Genomic DNA, 27,935 nt, shown 5'->3' with positions numbered 1-27,935 from the left:
TTGTTGTATTTAGAGCCATCTGCTCGGCCAAACTGACAGGAAAAACATTATTTCTCTGAGGCATCATTGAAATCATTCAAACTGACAGCGATAACACAAACATATAGTAGCAAACTACTGTTAAAGGAAATAGCTTTTCTGTTGGTTCTTTTTAGTTTATTGGGCAGCTGATAGCATTAGAATTAAAGGGGAGAAAAGGGGTATGGACAACAATAATCCCCAGGTGAAAATGAACAAGGGAGACTGCAGTGATGATATTAGTCTTAACCCAGGTTGCCCTGTGTCGACCTGGGAATTTACAGTGGTTAAAAAAAAAAACCTCCTATCAGCAGCTCCTCCCACTTCCTGGGTATATTACTGTGTGTGTGTGTGTGTGTGTGTGTGTGTGTGTGTGTGTGTGTGTGTGTGTGTGTGCGTGCATGTACAAATGAATTACATACACACTCACACAGACACAGACTCAGACACAGTGTGCAGTTCTGCGAGCAGCATGTGCTCAGCATGAAACTTCACTCTCACTCGCTTTTTCCCCTGTCTGTCTATCCATCTCTCTCTCTCTCTCTCTCAGTGTCCCATCCCTCTTTTTCGTGCTCTTGTGAAAACGCACACAACACAACCGTCACATGTTGGAGAGATACTCCGAGTGAGTCCAGTCATTATAACGGGAGCGGCAGTGGCGACAGAGAGCAGATAGCAGAGAGCAGCAGCGCAGCGAGCTAACAGGCCGAGGCCCTTTGCACACATGAATCATTGATCAGTATGACAGTGAGATGACTGCCAGAGGTAATAGGACGGCACTGCTGTGAGGGGGTTCTGTACCATACCCTCGCTGTCGGCTACCCCGCCGAGATGTGCTTGGAGGATGTGGCAGGCTGGAGACAACGGCGCAGGGTGTGGAGAGAGACAGTTCAGATGTAACAGAAAGAACCGCTTGATGTGGCTTTTCTCAGTTTTAGTTAAACTACCAAGCAGAGAAATAAAAAGACAAGTAAAATCCAAGCTATGGGATATTTCTGGATAAATGTAGCGAGGCTGCTGAGATAACAACCACTCTGTTGCTGCTGTTGTACATGAACAGCTGGAATGCAGAGAGGTATAGGTGGCCTGTGACCGTAACAAATTGCAACCTTGAACAACTAAATTCTCTCCGCCATTATACCCATATAGTTTAAAAAGCAGCCTATTTGAGCTAGTAGACGCAGAGATAATGCTAGCTTGCAGCTGCAGTTGTTGCTATTGTTGTCGTCAGGCATGTGCGTGCACGCGCGCGCGTGTGTGTGTGTGTCTCCAGATTAGATAGAAAATGATTCTAGCTCCAGTGATGATTAGATTTCACACTCACGGTTTGAGACAGAGTAGGAGATAGAGAAAGAAAAATTGTGTGTTTGAGCCTGTGTGTGTAATGTGTGTGTGTGTGTAAGTGTGCATGCATTCCTATTTAATGTCTGTGTTACACTACGTGCAGTTATCTGGTGTTAGTAACAGTCCTGGGCTAGGCTGCAAGACACAATGGGTGAGATTGACTGTTAATATACTGTCTTATCGATAACCATTACAGCCAAGGTAGCACTGCAGTCAGTTAAAAATGATTTATCAATACTCTCACACAAGCTGAAACACACCCGGGCCCTGATTGCCAAGTTCTTCTCGCTCATACACATAGCTAACCGCCAACTATATTCCGCCCGACAACCTCGAGACCACGGCTGGCTTTGCCCAGCAGCAAACACTTGCAACAGCATCAGTCATTGGATTTACTGTGTAGTTTAGCATGTACAGTAAAAGCAATTGCTCATCCAAGTTCTGCATGGCTGTGTCAGCCTCTAGCTAAGCCACAACTTCTGAGGGATGGGAGAAAGAAAGAAAGAAAGACAGTGGGAGATAAAAGACGCTGAGAGAGAGACAGGGAGAGAGGGGAGTGAGAAAGAAGGAGAGAGACAAATGGTGAAAACTAGTGTGAAGGAGAGTGAAGGAGAAGGACTTCAGAGCCAATAAAACAAATTTGTGTCTAAGTCAACGTTAGAGAAGAAACTGAATGCCTGGGGGTCCGCCTGCCCTCCTGCCTATTTGCCTGTCGGCCTGCACTCCACTCTGACAGACAAGAGTTGCTAAAGTGTTTTTCTTACTCTCCTCCACAAACCTCTTGAAAAAGCTGTTAATGCCATTGTCATGAGTGTTTAAGTGTGTATGTTTACGTGCATGAGTGTGTGTGTGACTGCTGACATTTGCTTGTGCTTGTGAGTGTGTGTGTGTGTGTGTGTGTGTGTGTGTGTGTGCAGCAGCAGCAGCAGGGCCTCATGCGTCAATTTCTAGACTGGTACGGGACTGGCATCTGTGTGACCTTGCTAATCTAGAATGGAAAGTCCTGTTTGGATAAGATAAAAAGGGGGGGATGAAATGACAGAAAGAGGGATAAAGGAAGAGCGGAGGTGGTGACACACTTCTCCCGTCTTGGATGATGAGATTTTCAGTATATCCTGCTGTTTATTTGCCAGTTAACTCGCTGTCGCTGTCATCTAGTTAGTCACGGTGGAAAGTACACCAAGTCCAACAGATCACAGCTTTCTGCTTCATGCGTTTTCTCTGTTGTTCTTTCATTTCTAATCACGCCCCCTCGCTTATTCTGTCAGAGTCCCACACACTCCACGTCTGTATCCCACTCGCTGTCGCACTGATCCGGCCACTTTTTTGAAAGCTGAGTCATGTTACAGACAGACAGAATTGTGTTAAATGAGCAGGGGACTGGCGCCATGTTGGAGTACCCTCCAGCAGCCACCATCTACCACCGCCGAGAGCTAAAACACTGCAGACGTACAGCGACTCGCACTCACATACAGCTCAATCTCTGTGTATGACGGTGCGTGGGTGTCCGCATTTGTGTGTGTGTGTGTGAAAGGACAGGAAAGAAAAGAGTAGATGAATGTGCGCCGCTGTGCACGACCGCATGCATGTGTGTGAGCATGTACTTGCGAGGTGAACTATTGAAGCTATTGAGGTTATTTTATTACAGCCTCTCTGACCTTCTGGAGACATTTTACCAAAGGGCTCTCTCGCCATTCAGAGCTTTCTGACCACAGACTGTCTAGCCATTTAAAGCAATTTTACCAAAGGCTTCTCTAGCTGTTAGGGCAGTTTTAGCAAAGGCCAGCAGGTTTCTTAGAGCTGCATCAGACGACCAAAATAGAGGACTGAAAACAAAGAGAAACTGGACCGATCAATACAGACCCCAATGAGGCATGAAGCAGCTGGCTGAAAGACGCTGGGAGTGAGGAGCACACACACACATACACACACACAGTCTCATACAAGGTAGAAAGTCATGAACACAGGCTTACAGACATACACACATTTGGACTAAGATGCATTAGTAAGCTCATTGTTTGTGTTTTTGTTTTTTTCTTACTCATTTTCCCCCAAAAAATATCAAGATTCTTGAAAAGGGGCGGATCAGTTTAAACCAATTTTCACTTTATATTTCTGTTTCCATGCAACCACAGTGTGTTGCTTTTTTTGCTGTAAGAGCCCTAATTAAAGGAAAAAATGGGGGGAAAACGCAAATGAACTGCTCATTATTATAGTCTTGTTTGTTTTGAAGAAACAATACAATGGTTAAAATAGTGTTTGTGATGCAAATGGTTTGATTTTCTTTAAAAAAATAATACAATTTGGCCTAAATACACACATAGCACATATATACACACGCACATAGCAGAAAAAAGGCAAATATTTACTAATGCAGAAGCAGTTTGAACCAAAGGTGAAGGACCATCTCAGTTTGAGCTATAGTTACATGACAGATTAAAAAACATCTGTCGAAACAAAGAAAATAAAGTGCAATACACAGAGCAAAACACGGCATCGCTGTGCTGCGATTGAGTCACTGTGTGTGACAGAGTTTTTTGTGTCCGACTGAAATGCGCTGAGCCAGAACGCTCCTAATAAAAAGAGTTCTAGTTTCCAGGCCTTGCTTGAAAGAAGTTATAGCAGCCAATCCTACCCACTCAGCATTGCTGAGTAAATAGGTTTCAAGTTGCCTTCAGAGCTGCACACTGAAAAGGATCTCCGTTGATCCCAGACAAACAGGTGACCACCTGTTCAAAAACTTTCCTTTGGGAAAAAGGAACATTTCATTAGGACCGGGCCGACTCAGCACCACAACAGCTTCATCCCGACAGCCATCACTGGACCCGGCTGACCCTGTGGCTCCACCTATGCACACAATCTCTGGCCTCCTGCCCACCACCTGCTATCAGAACAGACTGCAGTCCCCACTATGACTGCTCACTCCATTGAGGTTACTATTCAGTGTTGCCACAGTCTAATGAATGCACTGCATCCATTACAGACATCCCACTCATTATTAAGTAGTGTTGTTTCCATCATTTTGCATTTGCACTTGTTCTCTGCACCTCCTAGCTGTTGATAACCACACCAAATGTTCAACACTTTTTAAAGCATTTTTATCCCACTCAGTGCAGCCATCTCAAGGTACAGTATGCTGTGCAATAGTCTGCAGATTGTGCTGTCTGATTGCATATTGGGTGCACTTCAGACTGAATAAAAGTAGCAGATCTTCAGCAGAGTGAATCAGCACTTTTGAACAATTCCAATTTAGACTTGGACTATCTTTTATTTTTGGACATGTCTTTGCCTCTGTATGGGTTTGATCTCCCTGCATCAGACAGAGACTGAATCAGATAATGAAAAATGTGTTTATGTGTTTATCCTTATACAGGAGTTAGGTCACTTTAAAAATGACAGCTACTCGCACCGAGTCGTTCACAAGATGCAATGTCACATATCACAACACAGTCCGTCCTGATTGGCTGTCAGTAAGAGAGGATTTAGACTTGGCTTTGATGAGCGTAGATAGTACAACGAAAGCTCACTGGGACCATCAGTTTTCATGTTTTACAGGTTTCTCTATTTAAATTTCTGTGTTTGCCGTGTTTGCTAATAAACTGCTGTGAGAGTCAGGAGCACTGGTGTTGAAGAGGGACAGCGCTGGTCATCTGTGTAGCGTGTGGGGAGCAGTGCAGGATCAACACAGCCAATCTATGACTACTAATCAGCTGCTTTAGACAATGACCCTGAATCTTTGGTCTCTTTTCATAGCGCTGTCTAAAAGAAGAAGAAAAAACATGAAAGTGATGTATAGCCTTTGTACATGTTTCAGTTGGTCCCTTGTAACTGAAACATTTCTAGTACAATAGCTGCTGAATGATTCTGCTGAGTGATTTGGATTCTATAATGATCCAATGTTGTACATCTTTGAAAATAATCCAGAGTATTTCTCAGATACCACTTCTAAAGGTTTAATCTCTTAAACCTTTAAGAGTTACTTGCTTTTAACTTTCACCTTGTAACATCTCCATTAGACTTCATCAGATTATGTGGAAACTGCTTTTTATCCCCCACATTATGAATTTGTGAACACATCATCTGATAACAGGGTTTCCAGGCTTGCAGTTGGGGAGTTGCCACTGGGAGTTGACTCCCCATGGGGCGTAAGCATCAGGGATTTTGATGTTTTCTACACATGTCAAAAAATGTGTTCTACAAGTAGCATAGCGCCTTTAAAGAATAGCTCAGTGTGTAGCGACTGTGTGGCCTAGAGAGAAAGAGCATGTGTGACAGTGAGGCTGCAGCTACCAGAGCAACCCGCCTACCATCCGGGAGCAGGCTGAGCTTGCAGAAAGCAGGAGAGTCTCTGCCGAAAAACAAGCACCGAGACCCAGGGAGACATGACAGCAGCTGCTCGCGAACAGCTATGTGTGTTTACAGCAGAGAGCAGGAGGGAGGACAGACATCTCACTCTGCTACTTTGTTACTCCGCCGCCCCCCCGCCCCCCTTTTCTGCCGGAAACCTCGGATAACATTATCACTTTTTTGTAAACATCTATGTTCACACTGCTATAAATTTACCCTACATCTGCCTGAAACTCCACACTCCTCCGCTCTCCTCTTGAGTGTTTACAACTTTACAACTTCATCACTAGATTTGGCAACTTTTCAAATGCCTTTAGCACTTTTATTTCAAAAAGAAACCTTTGCAACCAATCTAGCAACTTTTGAGCAGGCATCAGCTACTTTCTTCAGGTACTTTCATCAGCTACAGTTCACATAACAGCTGCTGGATATGTAAGCTGAGAGCCAAATGGAGTCAACCATCCAGCAATATGTTTGAAACATAAGTGTGTGAACCAGTGTGATGAACAACCAGTGACTGATCACCTTTGTTTCCAACCTCCCGCCTACACACAAAACTTGAAGTGTTTTCTTAGCTGTTAACAAGTAACTCAAAGCTATTTGTTCATTTTGTTTATGCCTATTTCTGATTCTAAGCTTCTTGTTTTGGTCTAAATAATCGACTAAGTATCCCAAAAATAAAAATGTCCTAACAGATATGACAGCGCTCAGGACTCATCCCGAGTATCGCCACATTACTCCAATTGATTTACTGTCAGACATGGAATCGGTGAGCACTAGCTTGGCAGTCCCACACAGAACATTAATTACCATAAATCCTGACCGATCCTTTTGCCATGTTGAAAGATTTAAATAATGAAAGAAGTTACTGCTGCTGTGCCATCCGTGCGTAAAATCATACAAAACTCCTCTCTCAAATTAGACACCGTAGAAGCAAACCACGCATCATCCCTGCTGCGGCATGAAGTCGACAGGTGTTTAATCAACTGCACAGAAAAGATCCGACAAGTTGTTGTGGTAAACTCACTAATCAAACAGAGCAGTATTGATGTTTTTCTGCGAACCTTTGGGTCATCGGATTATGCTCAGTGACATGTGGTTATTATCGCTAAGACTCTTCCTAAATCACATTGTAAATTGTATTCTGATGCTTGTTATTCTGCACTAGATGAAAGTAACTATTTGCAAATTGAAAGAGGCCAATCTTGCCTAAAAAAGGCTTCTAGTACCAGCGCCGGATCAATCAGACCTGGCAGTATATCCACAAATTGATGTGCATATGTAACCAAAAGTCTATCTAGCACTTTTGAAAACAGATTTACTTAACTTTGGTAAATTGGCATGGAGAACAGAAATAACAGCGCTGACTGGGAGTAACTGTTATTTAAATTAAAAAATTCAAAATCACTATTTTTATCACGCAATTATTTTTTATGGCTAATTAAGAAAAACTCGCACCTGTCTTCATCTTTTTAGTCTTGTTTTCTTCTCTGTGATAAGATTTATTATACATCACTGTCAGCAGCCAGTAGATGCAGTTTATTCGTGGTATGTTTGGCTCAAATTAGCACAGCAATAGTCACAGCAGGCTGTAACAAACATGGCAACGCAGCCAGAATGTGAGAACAGATGCAGCAGCTGAAAGACTGAAAAATGTTTTCCATTGTGTTACGTCCGTACCAACTGTAATCACACATTTCAACTCACAAAATCAGATGCAACACCAGCAGGTTGCGTATTTGTTATTACTTGTGAAGCTTTGTAGCAACCTTTAGCTTTATGTCAGTTGTTACTTTTGCTCTCAGCATATTGTGGTTGGCTGTGTATGAAGACAGAATTAGGCTAAAAGGAGGACTAGAAAAAAAGCAAGACTAAAAAACCTCAAAAGAACAATACTAAAAACCTCAAAAAACTAAAAAACTAAAAACCTAGTATTTGGAACAATGGATACAGGAAATGGTGACATGTGATGACCAAGCCCCCAGGAAGTGTGCTGAAAACTTTTATTTGGATAAACTGGCCGCCAAACAGGAATCCAAATGGTTACTTTCTCGCCTAATAAAACATTGAAACTTAGTAAAGTGACTTATTAACAGTCCTAAAGTGAAATTGACAACAGCTTTTGGCCTGGCTCAGAATCTTAGCCATTGCTGTTTGCTGCCAGTTGGTGCAAAATGCCTTCTGGGATACTTGGCTGTCTTTGGCGGACCAATGGTGTGACTTCATCAGTCAGTCAGTCGGTCAGGGACAAACGTGTCAGCAACCTGCTGTTGCGGTCGAGCCAAAAGCTCGAGGGATCCTGCTTAATTATAATGCTCAGGTCTCCACAGACTGTTATAATGTAAACTTCTGTAGGACCAAACATTCATTCACACCCAACTATCATGCATGTGAATGTCTTCCAGGCCTAATATATGGGAGGCATAATGTGTGCCTCAGTTCCCAGCTGTCATTTTTAAACTAGTGAGGGTGGTCAACAACACAGAACAGAACAGGCACTTAATTCATGATAAGCTGTAATCAGCTTGGCGCTTTGAGACAGACAAGTCCTGCTAGGACGTCTAGAGGAGAAACTCACATCAAGAGGGAGCAACTTATTAAAAGAACTGTTATTCAAAACTAACCACCAAGCACATAATTTGATATTTGGTAAGTAGGGCTGCAACTAATGATTATTTTCAAAAACCAATTAATCTGTAGATATTTTTTATTATTTAATTGCGGAAAATCCCCTAAAAGATTTTCAGTTCAGTGAGAAGAACTGCTTACTGTTGAAACTGTTATTAGATAACATTTCAGTCTATCCAACCTTCATCAGATTTATATGGCAAATCATCAAAATCACATTTAAAAATCTGAAAACAGAATATATTTGACAGCTTATTTATTTATTTTGCTTGAAAAATGACTCACCAGGCTAATTGATCAAAATTGTTGACAATTATTTGACAAATTAGGCTAGTTTCATGAACATGAACAGCTGAAACAAATAGTCATGTAATCAATTAATTGGAAAACCGAAAATAAATGTAACTATTTTGTTAATCATTAGTTGTAGCTCTATTAAACAGACAGACAAACTGAGTTTGACCCCTGTGAATATTGGATCATTTTTAAGGTAGATGCTTCGAATTGCCATCAAACTGTGAAAGCAGATTTACTGAAAGAAAAAGCGTGAAAATAATGAACTTAAAGCTGTTAATGAGTCATTTGGCTCTTTATGGAACCACCAGGCCCCCTGAAGCACCACGTATTGCACAACAGAACCATAAAGAAAATATCTGTTTAAAGTGTAAACACAGTGTGTGTGTGTGTGTGTGTGTGTGTGTGTGTGTGTGTGTGTGTGCGTGTATCTGTCTGAAATGTTATTTGGAGGTTATTATTTGATTGCATGGAGCTGCTGACTTGTTCATTTCACTTACGTCAGAAGCTTCTCCCTGTTGCCATAGAGATGATTATCTTTCATAACTGACACATCCCGCCCTCTCCTCATATTTGAGTCAACAACTGAAAATTGTAACTGTTTAAAACAGCAAGGCATTCATTAAATACTCCAATTAGCTTCTCTTTTATTTGACAGCGTGGTAGTGCAATGGTAGGTGGGTTTTTATGGAGGCAAAACTTAAATGAGGCTTAAAATAGAAAACCAGTTACTGGTAGTGTTGTCAGCTGCAATATTCTTCAAGATTACAGATGCAATCTTAATCTGTCCTCTATCTCTCCTTAAATGCCCCGTTCGCTATCATAATGCCTGCTCCTCATATCTGATGGCCGTGTTGTGCCTAATAACAAGCTACGACTGCAGGAAGGAGGGGTACGTTGGGAGATAAACAAATTAACAAAGCTATTCACAGCCACTGCAACACCAGGAGGTATGGGAGGAGAGGAAAGAGGGCAGTAAAGAAAGAGCGGAGGACTGCCTTAGCTAATCACAACAGGGGGCATACGCTGCAATCACTTAGGCACAGCTTTATCTCTGCAATCATGCATCGTCCTATTGTTGTGCTAATTGGAAACGTTAATTCGAGACATAATATTATTGCCTCATTATTTGCTAGGTTACTTTTCCCCAATTTAATAAACAAGTCACATAACTTGCCTAAAGAGCTTTATGGTATGTCAGTAATTTGAGGTTGGTATTAAAAACTGGTTCCAAACTATAAAAAAACATACTACAAATGGTCAATGTCGCGAGGACCTGGTTGTTAGGCCACCAGTCACTCTGCGCCTCCACATAGCAAGTTGTAGCTGGGTTACACGCCGAGCCATGGATGGCTGCGGCAAACACAGCAAAGTTTGGCTGAGCGTCATGAGAAAAGATGAAGATTCAGCCAAATGTAACAGCTGCGTTAAGATGATTTTCACCAAAGGAGGGGAGGGGGGGCATCTCTTACATTTCTGCTCGGCTCCAGCTTGGCACGAGCGTAAAGGAATATGTCATATCTTTTTTTTGAAATGTTGAAAATGTCTTGATTCAGTCAGCAGCATCTGTGGCATCACACTGACAGACAATACACACTATATTCACTTCTACTGCTGGATAAAGAAAGATAGAGAGGGAGTTGTGGCTGTTGTTGTGAACAGAAAGGACTGCAGATAACAAGTACTTTTATTAGCTGTTTCTCGGCTGATCTCACTGATTAATTATTTGGTCTGTAAAATGTCAGAATTGTTTGTTTTTTTAAACAACAAGAGAATCCCATAATGTTTTTTCAGACAAAAAAAAGCGAATCCTCAAAATTCAGAAGCTAGAATAAGGGATTTTTTCCCCTTTTTTTCTGGGAAATTGACTTTGATGATTAACCCTCATCCTACCAACATTACAAGGACTACCAACTGGGGTCCCTGGGGACGCCCAAGAAAAAACTGAATAAATAAACAGTAATAAACAAAGAATGAATAAACAACCATCACAGAAAAATGTTAACTTATTTCATCTCAAAACATTATTAATTATGTAAATAATATCATCTGAAAAAAACAAACAAACGATCATTATTATTATTATAGAAAAGTTACAGTTAATTAGCATATTGTGTGAAATGAATATATATACTGTCCTTTAATGCAAATTGCAGCTTTTATCCCAAGTACAATTTTTCTACAAAGCCTTCAAAATAACTGGCAGAGTGCCCCTAAACCCCTCCCCCCTGGTAGTGTGTGTACTTTTAATAAGAACCCATGGCAAACATGAACTCAGTAAATAGTTCTACCTATCAAAACGGCATAGGTGAAATTGGGTGCTTTTGACTGGGGGTCCCTCAGGAACTCAGTATATTATTTTTAAAAATAAATCAGAAGAATTTGATTGACAAATGTCTTAAAAAACTGGAATGACAGAACAAAGCATCTGTGAGATATGAGAAAGAGTTATTCCTCTGGGGTCTGCGGGTACCCCAGTCTGGAGGATTAATGTAGGATTACTATTATTAATCGACTATCAAAATAGTTTGTGGATTCATTGATAAATTGTTTCAGCTCTACACGCGTGTGCTGAGTCTCTTGGAGTTTATACATTAAATAAAAAAGAAAAGGAAAAGCTGTGATGTGATTGTGTGGATGAAAAGCTCATAGATGGTGCAGAGTGAGTCATCTTTATATAATACTGAAGCACAGATTCAGTATGAAAGTAATAATGAATATTTACAATATAAGAATACAATAGAATAGCTACCGGGTAGCAGGGGCTGATTTTATTTGGAATAAAGGATCGTTCATTATCATGTTTTAAATAATGAATATTATTTCTTGTGAATCTTATCAGCATATTTATGCTAATAAGAATAAGAATTCATCAACCTGATTTAATGAGAGTCAAAATCAATAAATACAACAAAAGTCAGCACAGCCATTGTTTGATGAGGATGAGAAATTGCCGTACAGCCAGAGATTTTTTCCCCCCCTTTCCTGTCAGTGGCTGTTAATTAATTAATTAATTAAAATGACTGAATCATTATGTAATGAGAGAGCCTAATCATCTGGTGGCCTCTGTCTCAACCTCTCCCTTTAGACAAAGACATTAAGTCCATGACCACTTTAATCTTACATTTGAATATCTTTGATTTACAGGCGAACATATCATCTGATGCTTACGTCCCATACATCTTACTGTAGTTGCCATGGTGATGTCAACATAGAGATCAATCATCGCCAAGCAGGAGTGGAGCATGACACCAATTAAAAGGTGATGTCGTCTCCAAGTCATCACTCACACTCCTCACTAATGCACTAATTACCGGGGCCGGGACATTAATGGAATAGCATGGTTCAGCCTGGGGATTAATCTGCATGGATTCGCTTGTGTGTGTGTGTGTGTGTGTGTGTGTGTGTGTGTGTGTGTGTGTGTGTGTGTGTGTGTGTGTGTGTGATGTCTGTCTGTGATGTGTGTGGTTGTGTGGTTGTGTGATTAATGCGAACCCCCGCCTGCTCCGGCGTGACCTTGAGCACCACCACGGGAGGGAAATGAACTGGCTGGGTGGAGGGTTGGGAGATCTGCAGTTGGGGGAGGCGGAGGGGAGAGGATGTGCCGAGGTGGAGGGGCCGGGCCAAGGTTGAGGAGGGAACAGGCGCAATCGGAGGGGATCGATGAATAAATTTGGTAGTTGACTTTGACACACTCCGCTGATGATCTTCCAGACTGCAGGGGAACTTTCTCGCAGTTTTAAGTTCCAAATGATCTCCAGAAAGTTCATTACATTACATTCACCAGAAACTGCAGTCAATATTTTAATTACTAGCTTAGTTTATTAGCAAAATAATTACCAAAATTAAAGAGCTGTTAATAATTTGTTAATAGAGTGTGATTAAAACAAGATAAGCAGAGAGGTTTAAATAGTAAGATCTGGCCTTGAAAAAATCAATTAAATTCAATTACAATAAAAACATTTTAAAAAGTGCAGACAATAAGGTGGTGAGCTAAGGCGCACCGTAACTGATTAAGATCATATAAACATGAACAAAAAAGGTGGAAAAGTAATAAATTGTGTGTTTGTGTCACTGTGTGTGTGTGCGAGAAAGAGTGAGCACTAACTGTATGTGTGTGTATTCATCACAGAATAATTACCAGGTTTGTGCGCTTTGGTCCAGGACAGCTAATTTACAATTTAGAATATCCTACAGAGGGTCACATTTGAAATACATTACCTGCTGTTTTAAAAGCCAACTCTTTCAAATAAGAGTGTGAAATTTTCAGCGGCCCAACTTTGATCTCTATCGATCCCCTCATCTTTTATTTCCCCCTGTATTTTATTTTTACCCTTTGATGCCTGCAGTATTCTGTATGTGTAAAATTCCCTGTTAGAGTTTGTTTCTGTATTCTTTTTTATTGATTCTGTTTTGAATTAATTAGGCAGTCTCTTGACAAGCCGCCCAATTTCCTGGCTCCTCACGCCGTCCGTTTTGAAAGAAATTAAATAAAAATCTGATCTTTTTGTGCGGCTCCACGGGACAAACTAGAGGACTCGGTGGTTGGTGTGTACTGTAACTCACCGATGACGTAAGTTAGCAGCAGGGCCAGGGTGAGAGTGAGGAGTGATGCAGACAGGGCTGTGCACTTCCAGTTACAGCAGCGGTGAGGCTTGTTGAAGGTAAACAGTGGTCTGGTCACGCTGCTGCGAGGCAGGGGCCTGGGTGGAGGCGAGTACACTGTCCCAGAGGTCAGGGGGTAACCCTGCCCGGCCCCTGACAGAAGAGCTGAAGAACCAGAGCCCTGCTTGAAGAGGAAGTGTCTGTGGGAGAAACACAAAGAACACATTTTCATTCCAACCAGCAATTGACTGTTTGCTAAGCCCTGCCCCTCTAGGTAATGTAAGAGATGGCTAAGACTGTGGGCTGTGGTAATGTGAGCTACTCTCTGCACCATCCTCGCGGTTTCTACTGTCAAAAAATGAATCTACTGTATGTTCTAATAAAGTGGCTCCTTGCTGTTGAGAAGATTGAGAATGACAGCGAACTTCAGTAAGCTTTCACACACAGCGACTGATAACTAAAGACCGTCTTACTAAATGTCATTTAGTTTATTGCTACTAAGCTGAATCTCTTTTCCTACTCCAATTATTATTCTGTCATAGTTCTGTAAATATTTTGATGTAACATGATCTATAATACGTTCTGTTATGATTACTTTTATACATTTTTCATTATTGTAATATATATATTTTGAATTTACCTAATTATACGGATAAAACGATAGATCAGAGGTGATGGGCTCATATATACAGTATATATAAGGTTCTAGGTGTAGATTGTGCTTTTTCTTTTTGTTAGACCCATCTGCTTGCACAGCACATACGCTGTTATATGTTAATGGTGGCAGATTTACCTGTCAAACTTGCTGAAACAGTGGCTCTTTGATTTCAGACAGAGGTAGATAATAACAGGAAGAGTGCTGCAAACTAAAAACTGTTGGTCTAATAATAAAGTTGTTCTTTATAAAAGTGTTTATGGAGTTTTGACTACTTCATACTTTTTAAGTAGCTGAGTGGGTTACTCCACAGTAGATGACTACTTGATGATTGCTAACAATGCTTTTCTATTACTTAGGTTTTGTAAAGGCTAGAGAAAAAGACCCTCCACATGTTTTAAATCCTGAGTATAGCTCTTACTACAGCTCTGTGAACACAGCTGTGGAGAAATCTTCCACCCGGGTGACACCTCCTACCTTTACCTGTGCGTGACGGCTACCTCGCTGAAGTGCTGCAGCTTGCACACACAGACAGCATTGTTGCTGCGTCACTGCTGATGCCAGCCCTATCTTTTTACATTGAGCTTACCTTTGATAATGTGTATCAAAAATTAAATGTTTTATTTCTTTTTAAATTTCAGTTGTATTTAGTTTCTAGTGTCTAATGTCTAACAGTTTATCTCTCTGTTGATCTTCATTTGTAGAGCCAAGATCATTTTATTTGTTGAAGACTCCTGGATGTAACTTTTCCCTGTAGCCATTACATTTGGTATTGCTATGTAAGTTGACCAGAAAATAACACGATGTGGCAATTGTCTTGCCGCCTATTAATTTTCCCATTGAACGGGTCACCTTAGTCATCATCAGAACCGTTGCTCCCCCTGAGAAATTTGTCAGGCGCCGCCACTGCATTGTAATTATAGCGATAGGTGTCAGTTATGTGATGTTGCTGGTTCGATGTCAATATGACTATCAACAGATCATTTTCACGGTCTATTTTTGCTGAGAACATTGTGCCTCACAGACCAAAAAAAAAGGTGACAAGCCTAAATTCTAGATGATGCGCTGTTGCAATGTGGCTCGAGCCGCACCTGAGCCGCTCTGCTTACTCCGGCTGTGTGGCTGCATATGGCCACCGAAATGAAAAGCAAGATGTTCCGCAGCGCACAGGTGCTGTTCAGGTAGGCGGTATGGCCCGAGTGTTCAGCTCGACAGGCCTGCCGTGCCTAGTTATAGTTGCTAAGTGATGACTGGACAATCACAGTTAGTGGGAGGGTTTTAGGGAACAGTCAATTAATTTCTGTCCTATCTTCTTGGCTTGGAAGCCGTTCTGCATTGTGTGTCCCACAAACTACCTGCCACCTCTGGGACCACTATTTGTGTCTTCCTAAATTAAATTGTGGTGGAAAAAAAAGAAAGAAAGAAAAAAAAAGAAGCCAGAGTTATTGTGCAGGCCTATCTAGGACAGGGTTGAGTGCTTCACCAATTAACTTAGCACAGCACAGACATCATCTTTTCTCAGGTATCGAATATCTTATTCTGATTCTATTTATGCAAATCTGCACTCAGTGGAGTTCATTCTCACTCTGAAGCAGGGCTGACTCAAACTCATTTAAAGGCCCCCCAAGGTGGGAGATTTAAGAACAGACCCCTTCTCCTGCTATTTTTTAAATGACGCACACATGCTGGCTGAGGATTCAGATATCACACTCACAGGACAGACTGTTCTTCTTCGCCACAGCCAAGATCCGGCCCCCCTAAACCTCACCTGTCGAAATAGCTCGCAGAACTGTCGAGAAGTGCTGTGTGTAATTCAGTTAAACCACTAATATCCCACACGTTTGGCTGCATTTGTGTGCTTTTAATCTAAGTGGTCTCTTAAATTAGCAAGTAATTCATCATCAAAGATTAATTTCGGAAAGCTGAAATCATTGCCGAAAAGCAGTCTGAGAAACTCCCTAAGCGCTGGAAAAACCACTTGCATTTTATATGATGTTCTGTTATAAATTATAGGAGGTGAGCAATGTGTATGTGACAAGTACAAAGCACAGAAATGACTCACACGTTAGTGCACTATAACCAGTCAAACAATAGAAAACAGTCTGCCCACAAACTGCACATGATGCCTACAGCACACTACACCACTCTGCATGAGCCACAGAATATATAACTGAGCCCTTATTCAGTCCAGGCACTTGATCAGAGAAGAAGCCCATATTTGACAAAATGCCTCTCTGGTGCAACATTATGAGCAGCTACTGTAATGCTGAGCTGTACTGATATGAAAGAGAATGAAAAAGCCCTGGCAGCTAAGGATCAATGACTTACCTATTCCTTTTTTTTTACTCATCAAAGTGACTACTTAAGTTATATGGCTGTATTAGTAAAACGAAGATGAGGTTCATTTTCATTATAAAAAAGAGTGTGTTAGATGGCAGATGATGATAGGAAACTAAGCTGAAGGGCAATTAATCTAGGTAGCATTTCATCTATATTGTGTTTGGATAATGGAGGGTGAGGGTTGGAGGGTGTTGGATGAGGAAGCAGAAATATGGGGGCTAGGAAATTATGCAGTTTGGAAAAGTGGATCTGGGCAGGCAATTATAAGTAGTTCCAGTGGTGTCTTGTTCTGGCCAGATTGACTTCCATAAAAAAACAAAAAAAACAAAACAAAAACGAACTGCTGGAGTGTGGAAACAAAGGATAGCTATGCTCGCAGAAGACACAAGAGGCAGCAAACAGGTATGACTCACTGGGTTTCTTTTGTCTGTGAGGTTTGTATGTGTGTGTGTGTGCTTTTTCATAACAAAAAAATATCCTGGAGCTCCTGGAATTCACCGGCAAGCAATGATTACCCCGGGTTACTGTGTGCTCTCCGGGGGTTAATACCAGCGGCGAGTGTGATATGTCGGGGCAGGCGTGCAGCTTGCCAGAGTGTTATTCCGTCCGTGCAGCGGAGGGCGTGAGGTCACGGACTGCTGGTAAAGACCGCGGTCTCTGAAGGGCCCTCAGAGGACAGGCCATTAAAGCGGCCCCAGACAGCAGACAGACAGCGTCGCTGGACACCAGACCGTCCATTTGCCCTCATACACGGCAAAATCACATCCATCTTGACAAGTCATTTAGTCTCATATTCAGCCTTGAAGACTTGTAGACTTAAAAACAATCTGCCAGAGGGGCTAGAGTTTGAAGAATTTTTTCGAGACATGAGTTTGGGTATCATGAAAGAAGGCAGAGTAAAGCCGATCATCTTGCTTGTGTCGAGCAAATTACAAGAAAAATCTTTTAAAAAGCGGATTTGCATAGAGAACTGGTGAAATTATCTCAAGGCACGGAAGGTTTATTTCTATAGAGTTTTCAAACAAATTGCTTTATATGAGGCAACACAATATTAAAGCAATAAATGATAGCAGAATATAGCAAATGAAAGTGGACAGGTTTTAGCGCAGTTACAGAAAAGAAATCTCACCTCATTGACAGATTTTTCAAATTAAACTTTCATTTTTCAGAACCCAATAATATGCTGAATTTAAAGACTGATATCTGTTGTGTAGTAGTATTTCTGCCTGCTTTCATCTCCTTCTTCACTCAATCGTCTCTCCTTTTACATTCCCTCTTTTTTTTCATTCTGCCAGTCTCTTTCTCCCTGTGCATTTCTCTCGCTCTGTCTATCTATATCGTGGCCCCTTGGCTCTGTTTAACATGAGAGACAGATGACATCCATCCCTCACTGTCTTTCCCCCTCCCTCTCTTCCTCTACCCATACGGCATCAGCTGAAGGCTGAGAGTCACATGGGGGACACAGGAGGCTGCACATAGAGCAACCACACACCTAAGGGTCAATGGCAGTTCAACTCTGAGAGGACATAAACTTAGGACAGCTACGCACGCACGCACGCACGCACGCACGCACGCACGCACGCACGCACGCACGCACACACACACACACACACACACACACACACACACACACACACACACACACACACACAGACAAACGGAGCGTGTCTTTGCGATTCCAACAAAAGACAAGCGTACACAAAGATGTTAAATACAGGTGAACATTTTCACATTTTTGAGGCCAGTACACAGGTCGGGTCCACTGTGGTGCTTTTATTGCTCTGTTGGCGGTGGATTACAGCAAAGGGGATCAGAATCCAGCTGGAGAAATTGCGTTTGTCAACACATGTGGAACTTTATTCTTCTTGTGTGGTGCTTTTAAAAAATGCTTCACTGTTCTTCCTGGCTCCCTGCCTTTGATCATCTCAGACAATATCCAGGGGCAACGCCCAGGAAGCTCTGAATTCATATCAGAGGGCAGATTTCCCCCGAGACAGGAAGAAAATGAGAGCTCCTGCTCTTCAAGAGGTCGGAGTCTACGGCCCAAGGGCTGTCTCTGACTGGATATGTGCAAATGTGTGTGTGTGTGTGTGGGTGGGGGTGCATAGGGTACAGGTAAATGCAGATATATGGTGTGTGTGTGCATGTATTAGTTTGGTGCACACAGTGTGATTCAAGTAGTTTCACTTCTTAGAGATAAGAGGAAGGAGAGAAGGCAGGGCACCAGTCAATTTATTATAGTCTCAACATTTGTTATGCCTCTTAACACACCCAGTGTGAGACCCCGTCAGATATATTGAATATCCATATCTGTATCCTTCCACTGACACAAGCTGGCCTCTCCAGAAACATAACGGATATGAGGCCGAAAAGGAAATCTATGCACACTTCAAACAATCTTAATCTCTGCTGACGCAACATCAATACATTTCAATACAGATTCATCAAATACGCATCAAGGAAAATGGAAGTGTGCTTGACACCAGCAAATACATTTTTCTTTCTTTTTTTTGGCCATTTTTTATTAAGGTCACAGCATCACTTAAAATTCCACTGGCATACGCCCTCATGTCATGTTTGTAAATACTTGATAAATCTTTAATCTCACGCCTGAGATTGAGTTGATAGCAGCAGCAGAGTACAGTAGGTGTAAAAAATATGAATTCATTAGATTAGAAGTGTATCCGAGAATGAGAAAGAGGAGAGAAATGAGGGTGATTCAATCCAACTCAAAACAGTTAAGCAGTGAAGACCCTTTTTTTTATGCCCCCCGTCAACAATAAGCTAGATAGAGAAGAGCCAATAATATCTGAATTATGTTATAAAGGGACACTATTCTATTGACTATGAATATGATTACATTTCATGGTTCTGAACTAATAGTGCACTATCAAATGAAACTTATTTGACTATAAAATCCCAAATGCAAAAATGTATTACTACAAAAAGACACCATCCAATATACCGCGCCGCTGCGGAAATTGTGTTTTATAATCACATCTCTCTTTTGGGGGAGAGGTTTTTTTTTTATTCAGCAAATATTGTTTAAATTATTCAAAATACCAAAAAAAACCAGAGAATTTTGTTGATGTTGGATTTTCATTTAAAGAGCACACAGACACACACACTCACAGACACAGTAATGTAATTACAATGCACTTCTGACAAGTCTTTTACATTGATACTCATGTCTGGGCGATGATTAATTTAAATTGTCACTGAATCTAATTTTATTCTTCCTTTCTTTTAAATGAGGTAAGATCTAATTATGGCCTAATGCATAACTTATTAAAACCTCTTCTTCTGGCGTGGCAGCCTGCCAATCTCATCCTCACTCATAATACCAGAATTCAGCTGCCGCGCTGAGATCCCATTAAACATGCAAACATATTCTTTTCCACCTTGCTGCTTCTTCCCGAAACGCAGCCTCACAAATGAGGATCTCCTTAATAATTCTCTGATCAATTATTACTTATGTTGCGAGCGAATGCTTAATTCTGTTTGAAGGGGACGAAATTCCGGCAACTCATCTCCAAGCATCTGGGAAAAAAATGTTTTCAAGTAGCACAACTGGAAGTGGAATCACAATACATGCCTAGAAAGGGGAACACATTTCTACCAGGTATTATTTGACTTTTATTTGGGGTAGTTTAAACTCAGATACGGGTCCCCTGATGGATCTTTCTGCAGTGGGGGTAAGAGAAATGAAGAGGATTTTTAAAAAACCCTGAGAGATTAGTTATGACTTTGATGGTGTGCGTAGTCCTGTAATAATACCCAAGAGGCCTGCATGGTGTTCCACTTTCTCCCTCTCTACACGTGCAAAAACATGTCCATCCTAACAAATCCTTTAGTCCAACATTTATTCTTTAACATTCTACTCATTTTTTTTTCTATGAAATTGTGAACGTCTGCCAGCTCAGAGTCCTGATGAAAGAATTTTCTTTAATCTAATGATCCTCATTTGTGAGATTAAAGAAATGTCTTTAATCAAGAGACATTATGTTTAAGTAGGATGGAATTGCCTTGAAGATATTTTCATTTGAAGAGGTTCTATTACAAAATGACATATGCACCGTTTTGGCCTGGCAGCGTTTGGAACGAAGCCTTCCATTTGTTCCAAATCCTTAATCATCTTTTTTTTTTGTCGTCTCTTTTCACAATATAAAACAACAGATTTAATATAAGTCAAATGAACAGGGACTTTTTTAATGGGTTGCATTCTCTTACCTGGTCTCTAGGGGAATGTTGCTGTTGAGCACCCAGCTGTTGTGAAGCTGTGCCTGGTCTGCGCTCGAACTGGTGTCTGCCCCCTGGCCGCCCTGACTGGCCTGGCACCGTGTTGGCATGGTCTTCCTCTGCAGACTGACTTGAGTGTAGGGCGCCGGGCGGGCACAAGTGCAGGCGTGAGGCGGCGGGGGAGGAGGAGGCAGCGGGCGAAACGTGAATTGACCACCTGGACTGCTGGGCAGCTCTGTGAGAAGAGACAGCGAAGAAGCGGAGGAGGAGGGAGGGACAGGGGAGAAATAAACATAGGTTTATTAGGAGCACAGTATCATAAATTACAAATAAAAGTGGCGTGTTAGTTGACAGTTTATTGTTATTACTCTGATTGAGGGACATAAATCAGCTTGAAAACTGTCCCTGTCCGGTGCATTACTGTCCTACCTGCTTTGAAACACTTCCAGCTACCCTATAAATAGCTTCTTGGCTGCCTGCAACAGTGAGCAGTCTTTAAAGAGCTAACAGCTCTGGCTTAATCTGCACCCGCCAGCCCAAACTACTCATGTGATGTTTATTATGAGATCTGTAGCTCGGCGGAATGAGCTAGCCAGCTGTAACTCCCTCACACTGGTAACCTCAGGGTCTAGCCAGAGCTCTCTCAATCCATCATTTATCATTCTCCTTTTGCTATAACTCTCTCTCTCTCTCTCACGGTCTCTTCCTTCCCTGCTGCTTTCTCTCTCTCTCTCTCTCTCTCTCTCTCTCTCTCTCTCCTCTCTCTCTCTCTCTCTCTCTCTCTCTCATCTCTCTCTCTCTCTCTCTCTCTCCTCTCTCCTCTCTCTTCTCTCTCTCTCCTCTCTCTCTCTCTCTCTCCTCTCTTTCCATCCTTCTAAAAGTGAGCAATAGACTAATTACAGTTTTGGCAAAAAATGAAGTGTGTGTGCACATGTTTGTTTAATGTGTCTCTGTATGTTTACAGTTTATTTTCACGTGTGTGAAAACACGTGTGTATTCACGAGAGTTCATCAACTGTCCTGGGATATTAGTTATCAGTGTTTATTGGGGACAGCTCATGCCATATGGTTGCATCATGGTTCTATGAGCATGCCAATCTTTTTCTCCCAAAAGACCAACTCTGTCCAGCTGTATTGACAATGAGCGTAACATTAGCCTCAATCCGTTGTAAGGGAGTAAGGACTCCAGAATCCAGTAGACAGGCAGTATTGGCCCACAACCTCTATTTGCTGCCAAAATGTCAGCTAAAATGTACCGTGTGGAAATGTGCTCCACCTGGCACATTACCACAGTCTTCTCTATTCAAGTGTAACTATTACACAGATGCCACCAGAGAGCAGATTTTATGATTCTTGCCAGATGAAAACTAAGAAAAGTAAAGAATTAAAGTAATTTAAAGAATGAAATAGTTTCAATTCGGTACAGTTTCTATTGACAGCATAAAAACCTTCCATGTCACCGGAGTCTGCAGTTCACCCAAAAACATGGAGGTAACTTCTTTTTCAAATATTGTAGAAAAAATAGTTATGGAACATTTATCGTCCACATTTTCATCATACTAAATCTGTGCACGTACACTAACATTACAAACAATATTTAAAAATCATATCATTGCTTTGAACTCTTCACCCTATAACATTGTCGACACATGAGCTAATATGCAATGTCACATCCACCAATGAGTACCAATGTTCCTTGACAAGCCATACAGTGCATCAGCTTTTATGACTCACAGTTGTTAGAAACTCACATTTAGAAGATATATATTGTTCATGCTGTGGCAGGAGCAGCTCTGTGAATGCTCTGTAAACATTTCTTTTTTAATATCTCCATGATGCCATCTGTCCAGCTCAAATTGCATTTTGAACACAGTTACAGTAGCAGGCAGGATGTATCTGCATATTTGACGTTAATGTTTCCAAAATTACTATATGAATGCTGTCAAAGTGCCGTTTGGAGAAAATGACAAGTTTTTCATCTTCTAAAAGATAATGCTGCTTATTGATCTTCCAACATAGCTGAATTGCCTTTGTCAGGTTTCCAAAGTATGTAATAAAATGATCGTCTCCATTCTCTGCATACTGACACAATGGAATTTTCTCTTCATTACTTATGACATACCATCACTCACATCACCAGTGCATGTTTATTTCATTTGGTTTCACTCAAACATGCTGGGATTTCTCACTAAATGTGGTCCTCCCTCCGTTGCTGTTTATTGCTCCGAGCCATCTGCAGTGATGCACAATTCACACTCACACATTCAATTTGATATTTTTAGCATACATAACATGTTCCTTTTGAATAACAACTGAAAATGTGTGTAGTTTGTGAATGTTTTTATACCAGTGGATGTATTTTTCCTATATGTAATACTAGTGTTTTAGCACAATAGGAACACAACCTGCTTGTTATCACCACCCTAACCTACTGGAAGATTTAAACAGCTAATCAGGTTGTGCTAAAAGTGACTATGAGACCTGGTAAAATGACAGGAATTTTATTTGTGTCAGCACCTGGAGGTGCTGTTTAATCTAAACTAATGGATGTGGAAAATGGAAGTTATTTTCGTCTGAACCACCTCTGAGTATTAAAAATTACACGCTTAGGGAAAACTGACAGAACATTTTTAGAGATACTGCATTGTGTGTCACTGTAGTGCACCAGGAGCTTTAAAGCAGTTCTTCAGTTTTTAGCAGTCTATCTGATTCATCAGTAACTGGGAGTCCTTTGAGTCCAGCCAGAAATCCCCTGCTTGCAGGTTTTTTCTTTCTTTTTGAGATACTGGAGATAGATGTTTTTGCAGTTGTTACAAAAAACATGTTTCATTTGAACTTCTAAAAGAAAAAAAAATCACATGCAATACATTCCCAGAGCACTCACACTGGCAAGTTGTGCTGAAGGCGCTGTTGATTTATTAATCTACATAAGACGACTTTATATATGACTTTATTCACTTCAAACTTTGTTACAGGGTGATGACTTGAGAATATTAAATGTTATAAATTGTGAAGCCACTGTTAACATTTGTGAGAAAAGAAATGTTTTCATCTCTATAAATGCATCTTTTGCATCTGAATGTGCACCTGTCTGCCACAGATGTGACAGCAAATAAAAACACATCGCTGATGTCTCATATATAACTATATGTTCTGTATGTATATTTTTGATCTCCAAAGTAACTACTAAAATGTCAGATAAATATAGTGATGTGAAAAAAGTACATTATTGTTCTCTGTAATGAATTCATATGGAGGTATAAAAAGAAAAAAAAAAAGAAATACATCTCGAAATTGGAGAGCTTGAGTAAATGTCCTTATTATTTTACTACACTACTGGCCGCAAGCCAATATCACATGCTAATTTTATTTATTTATGTAAATATTTATTTTATTTAACAGATTCAGTGCACATTAAAAAATATCTGTGAATGCACCAGAGTTAGCTGAGAGGCTATTTTACATCTGTAGTCCCTGGATAAATGCTACAAAGTCACCCTAAAAAATAACATTTGTTGGATATTTGGAGATTTGCATGTCAAAATTTGTGTTGGAGGACAGTTTTCTGTGAACATTATAAAAACGATGTTTGCAAATTCAAACAAGTCCAGTTATTTACACATTTATAAAACACTGAATATAATAATATCAAAATGTTGGCGGCTTTGTAACAGTAAAATCCAGTCACGAAATAAAGGCAAGCAGGAGGTGCCAAGCTAACAGTGATGAACTAAATTTGAATAGTACATGGGTACTGCAGTCATTTTAGTATTACACTTCCATAAAGCTGTGAGACCTACAGAGACTGATTAAAAAAAGAAGAATAGTTAAATCTAGTGTAATACTGGCTAAGAAGAGTCAGGTTCATTAAACTTCCCCTGCCTGGAAAATGCATATTTCATTTGTACAATGCAGTACAGTAAACTGAACTGTTGGTAAAAAGAAATACAATCAAAAAACTGTATTTTTCTAGTTGTAAACCCTGTATATAGGACAAAATTAATCTGTAGATTGCCTAAAATAGTCTGAACCATCACGACTTGATTCAGACTCATGAACATCTCTCATCTAGAGATGCTTTTCTTCCAATTGTATTCAAAGCAACACAATAAATCCTAATTATTTCTGCCTCTTAACTCTAAAAATAGTCATTTCTTCATTATTAACTTAAACTTTTTAGAAATAATGACTCCAGCCAGGTGCTCGAAGTGAAAAGGGGAAAGAGTGCAAAGTGCGAACGGACAGGAGTGGAGGAGGAAGCGCATGGACGGTGAGCCAGGGGAGAATGTAATCTTGGTGAGTAGAGTGACACAGGGGCCCAGACTGCCAGATGGTGCTTTAGAAGGCTTAGCTAAGGCAGCTTTGGGTCTCCGCTCCCAAAGATCCACAAACTGACTCAATTCCTCTCTTCTCACACAAACATATAAATGGCAGAGAAACACACTCTCTCTCTTTTTCGCTCAGTCTCTCTCTCTTTCTCTCACTCTCACCCTCTCTCTCACGCAGAGTCACATCAAACATGCAAGCTGTGATGTTGTGTTAAATAGTAGATGTAACCTAAATAGGCCTGGCAATGTAGGGCAGGGGCCGTGCAATATTTGGCGGGCTGGCCAGAAGTTCAAAAACATCATATCAAGTCTATGGGGAGTAGATAGAGGCCAGGGGAGGGGCCATTACAGCTCTAGATGACAGTCGTGACAGTGTAGAACATCCTCTGCCCCGGGGTTCCTCTGGGATTTAGCCCTCCAGAAAAGACACTTTTGGAAAGTCGCTTATGAGATATTTCCCTGGAATCATCAGCTTTTGGTTACATAAGGAAGATATGAGGAAAAAAATATATTTTATAGCCAGCTGAAGGGAGATCCGGGGGGATTAACTGGGAAATGTAACAGGTAACAACAGGTATTTGGGCCAGGTATTAAAAATGTATCACTGGAGGTGAGACGGATCCAAAATAGCACACGCATTAAGTATTTATGAAAACTTAGTCATTTAAAGCCAAGTCATGCTAATGCAATGAAGGGAAAGCATGGTAAAAAAAAAGTCACACATGCACACACACGCACACACGCAGTAATAGTTATGTGTTTAATGAGTTTGCTGTCATGATGGTGGAATATAAAACAGTTTGAACCAAAAAAATGAATCACATGCGCAAAAATAATCTTTCTCATGAACGTTTTGTCACGCTCATTAAAATGTTCTACTTTCAGACTTGATGTGCCTGCCAGATGTTTAGCGCTGCCTTTACATGGTCTTTTTGCAAGTGTGTTGAGAAAATTTTAAAGAAGCAAATAGCGATAAGTGTCACATAAACAACAACAACAACAACAACACAAAAGACAGTTTGAAATTTGAAAAGATATCTTGGACAATAAAAGCACTACAAGAATATATAGCTTCTTAATAAGAAGAGATCGCCACGTTTGGTGTGTAGAGCAGTGTAGCGGACCATAAAAACATGAGCCACAATAATATTAAAGTCTAATATTTAACCAGGTTTTCTCCTCTTCTTCACTCCCTGTGTTTGCTCTCGGCTTTTTTCGCTTCCTTTCTCTCGCTTCATTATTGTGCCCAGCGCTCTACTGCAGAGTTAATTTCACTTATTACAAGAAAGCCTTATAAAATCCATAGAGCTTGACCTCAACAATATCAAACCTGCCTGTCTAACAGAGGAATGTGATCATTTTAGAGAACATTTAACACTATTGTTGGACCGAGCCCAGCTAAAACCACATCATCCACCCCACTCTAAAAATAAAAGCTTAATAATTTCCCCCAGGATAGCTTTCCATCTATCTCGCTTCTTAATTGACTTGCATTAAATTGCCACAAAGTTTATTCCACTGCTGTGCTTCGATGAAATAAATAATTAACCCCATATAAAGGTCAGACAACTGAAATTAGAAACTCACTGGTTTTTGTTCTTTTTTTGCAGTAATGAGATGAGATCCTGGCCTAGCTGACCATCTGACTATCTGTATTAATTTGTCTTTGTCTTAACAGAGTTCCTGACCAGAGATAGCACATTATCTCATCAGACATTATAAGTTGCAATATGACTCCTTTCATTGGATGGCTGCCGATGAAGGATGGTAATATCAATGATAACAATGGCGGATGAAAGATAACGGGGACTAATATTGCTAATGATCATGGCGATGCTGATGACGCCGATGAAGATGCTTTCACTGATAATAATGGCGGCGGCGGTGAAAATAACAAAGATAACGACGATAACATTGGTAATAACAGTGGTAAAAATGATGATGAAAACAGCGGTGATGGTGACAGAAACGCTGATAATTACACTGATGACAGTGGGCTTTGAGACGGCAATTAGAATAAACACAACCATTGATTAATCTCTGCAGACACAGGGATAAATGGTGGGAACTCCATTTAACAAAGTGACACAATCATGTTGTCCAATTAAAGCGAGAAAATACAAATGAAGAAACGAAGTGCTCTAAGAGCTTTTCCCTCTCATACAGAACCCAGTCGATTTTCATATAGAGGCTGATAATTAGCAGCCATGCATCATCTAGCTTTTTCATACCGGAGGACTCACTCAATGTGTGCATGGCTGTGTGTGTGTGCATGGTAGAAGAAGGTGTATATCTATGTGCACATTTGTATAATTGCTTGTTTGTAGCCCCATCTTCAAAAACAACTCTGGAGCATCTCTACAATCATGTTTAGGCTGCAGGTGATTCTGAAAGTAGCATTTCCCTCGAGAGGACGTGAAACCTCCTGAGTATGGCTCCTCAGCTCTACAGCAAGAAGCTTACCATCACTCAAACACTTCACTGCAGGGGCCTGCGCTCAAATTACATTTTCAGAAGCGCATCATCCTTCGGTCCTGCGCCATTTAAATGATTCGTTTAGAACTAAGTAATTAATCGCCGATGCTTCGCAGACGTGAACTGCCCAAATGAACTTTTTTGATCTTAATGAGTTTTGGCTGTCTTGACACAGAGGCAGGAGGAGGCCGGTGCAGGTTTGTGTGGAGGTAGCTTATAGTGGAAGAGGACCTAGCTGAGCTCAGCGGATCTCTCCTGAGAGTACAGCAGTGTCCTGATCCTTCCTGACCTTGTCACTGCAGCAGGGTGCCCGGTCATTGCCACCTGCCATGAAGCTGTGCAGGTGTTTGTGTCTGTGCATGTGCACGTTGGTGCATGTCATGTGTGTGTGCATAGATAAGTATGCACATGAGTGTCTGACAGCGCTTTGGAGCATGCTCAGTGGTCGCATGATGTCATGTGAATTATTAGCCATGGTAGAAATTTGCATCACCAGGAAGAGGGCGTGACAAGGTGTTTGAGACTCAGGGGGTGAAACGCCACAATGGCCATTACGGTGATTAGTGTGCACATTCATCTTTTACAAGCCTCATGATTCTCTCCCCCCTTCCTCCTCACTCTCTCTCCTATATATGAACACACACGCCATCTCCCTCAACCCCA

The 27,935-nt window shown here is 41.0% G+C and overlaps 1 protein-coding gene across 1 annotated transcript in view; it reads right to left on the bottom strand.

The window, feature by feature from the left end:
* Positions 1-27,935, bottom strand: part of tenm1 (teneurin transmembrane protein 1) — a 149,327-nt gene that overhangs the window by 88,326 nt on the left and 33,066 nt on the right. The window contains exons 3-4 of the mRNA XM_062425412.1: positions 20,462-20,705; positions 13,198-13,436 (exon numbers count right to left, since the gene is read on the bottom strand). Coding sequence (XP_062281396.1) covers positions 13,198-13,436; positions 20,462-20,705 — 483 coding nt within the window. The remainder of the gene's footprint in view (positions 1-13,197; positions 13,437-20,461; positions 20,706-27,935) is intronic.

The sequence above is a fragment of the Scomber scombrus genome, chromosome 9 (assembly GCF_963691925.1).
Source record: "Scomber scombrus chromosome 9, fScoSco1.1, whole genome shotgun sequence".
In the NCBI taxonomy this organism is placed as follows: Eukaryota; Metazoa; Chordata; class Actinopteri; order Scombriformes; family Scombridae; genus Scomber; species Scomber scombrus.
Note: the sequence above shows the minus strand (reverse complement) of the source record. Positions and strands in the feature narration are given on the sequence as shown.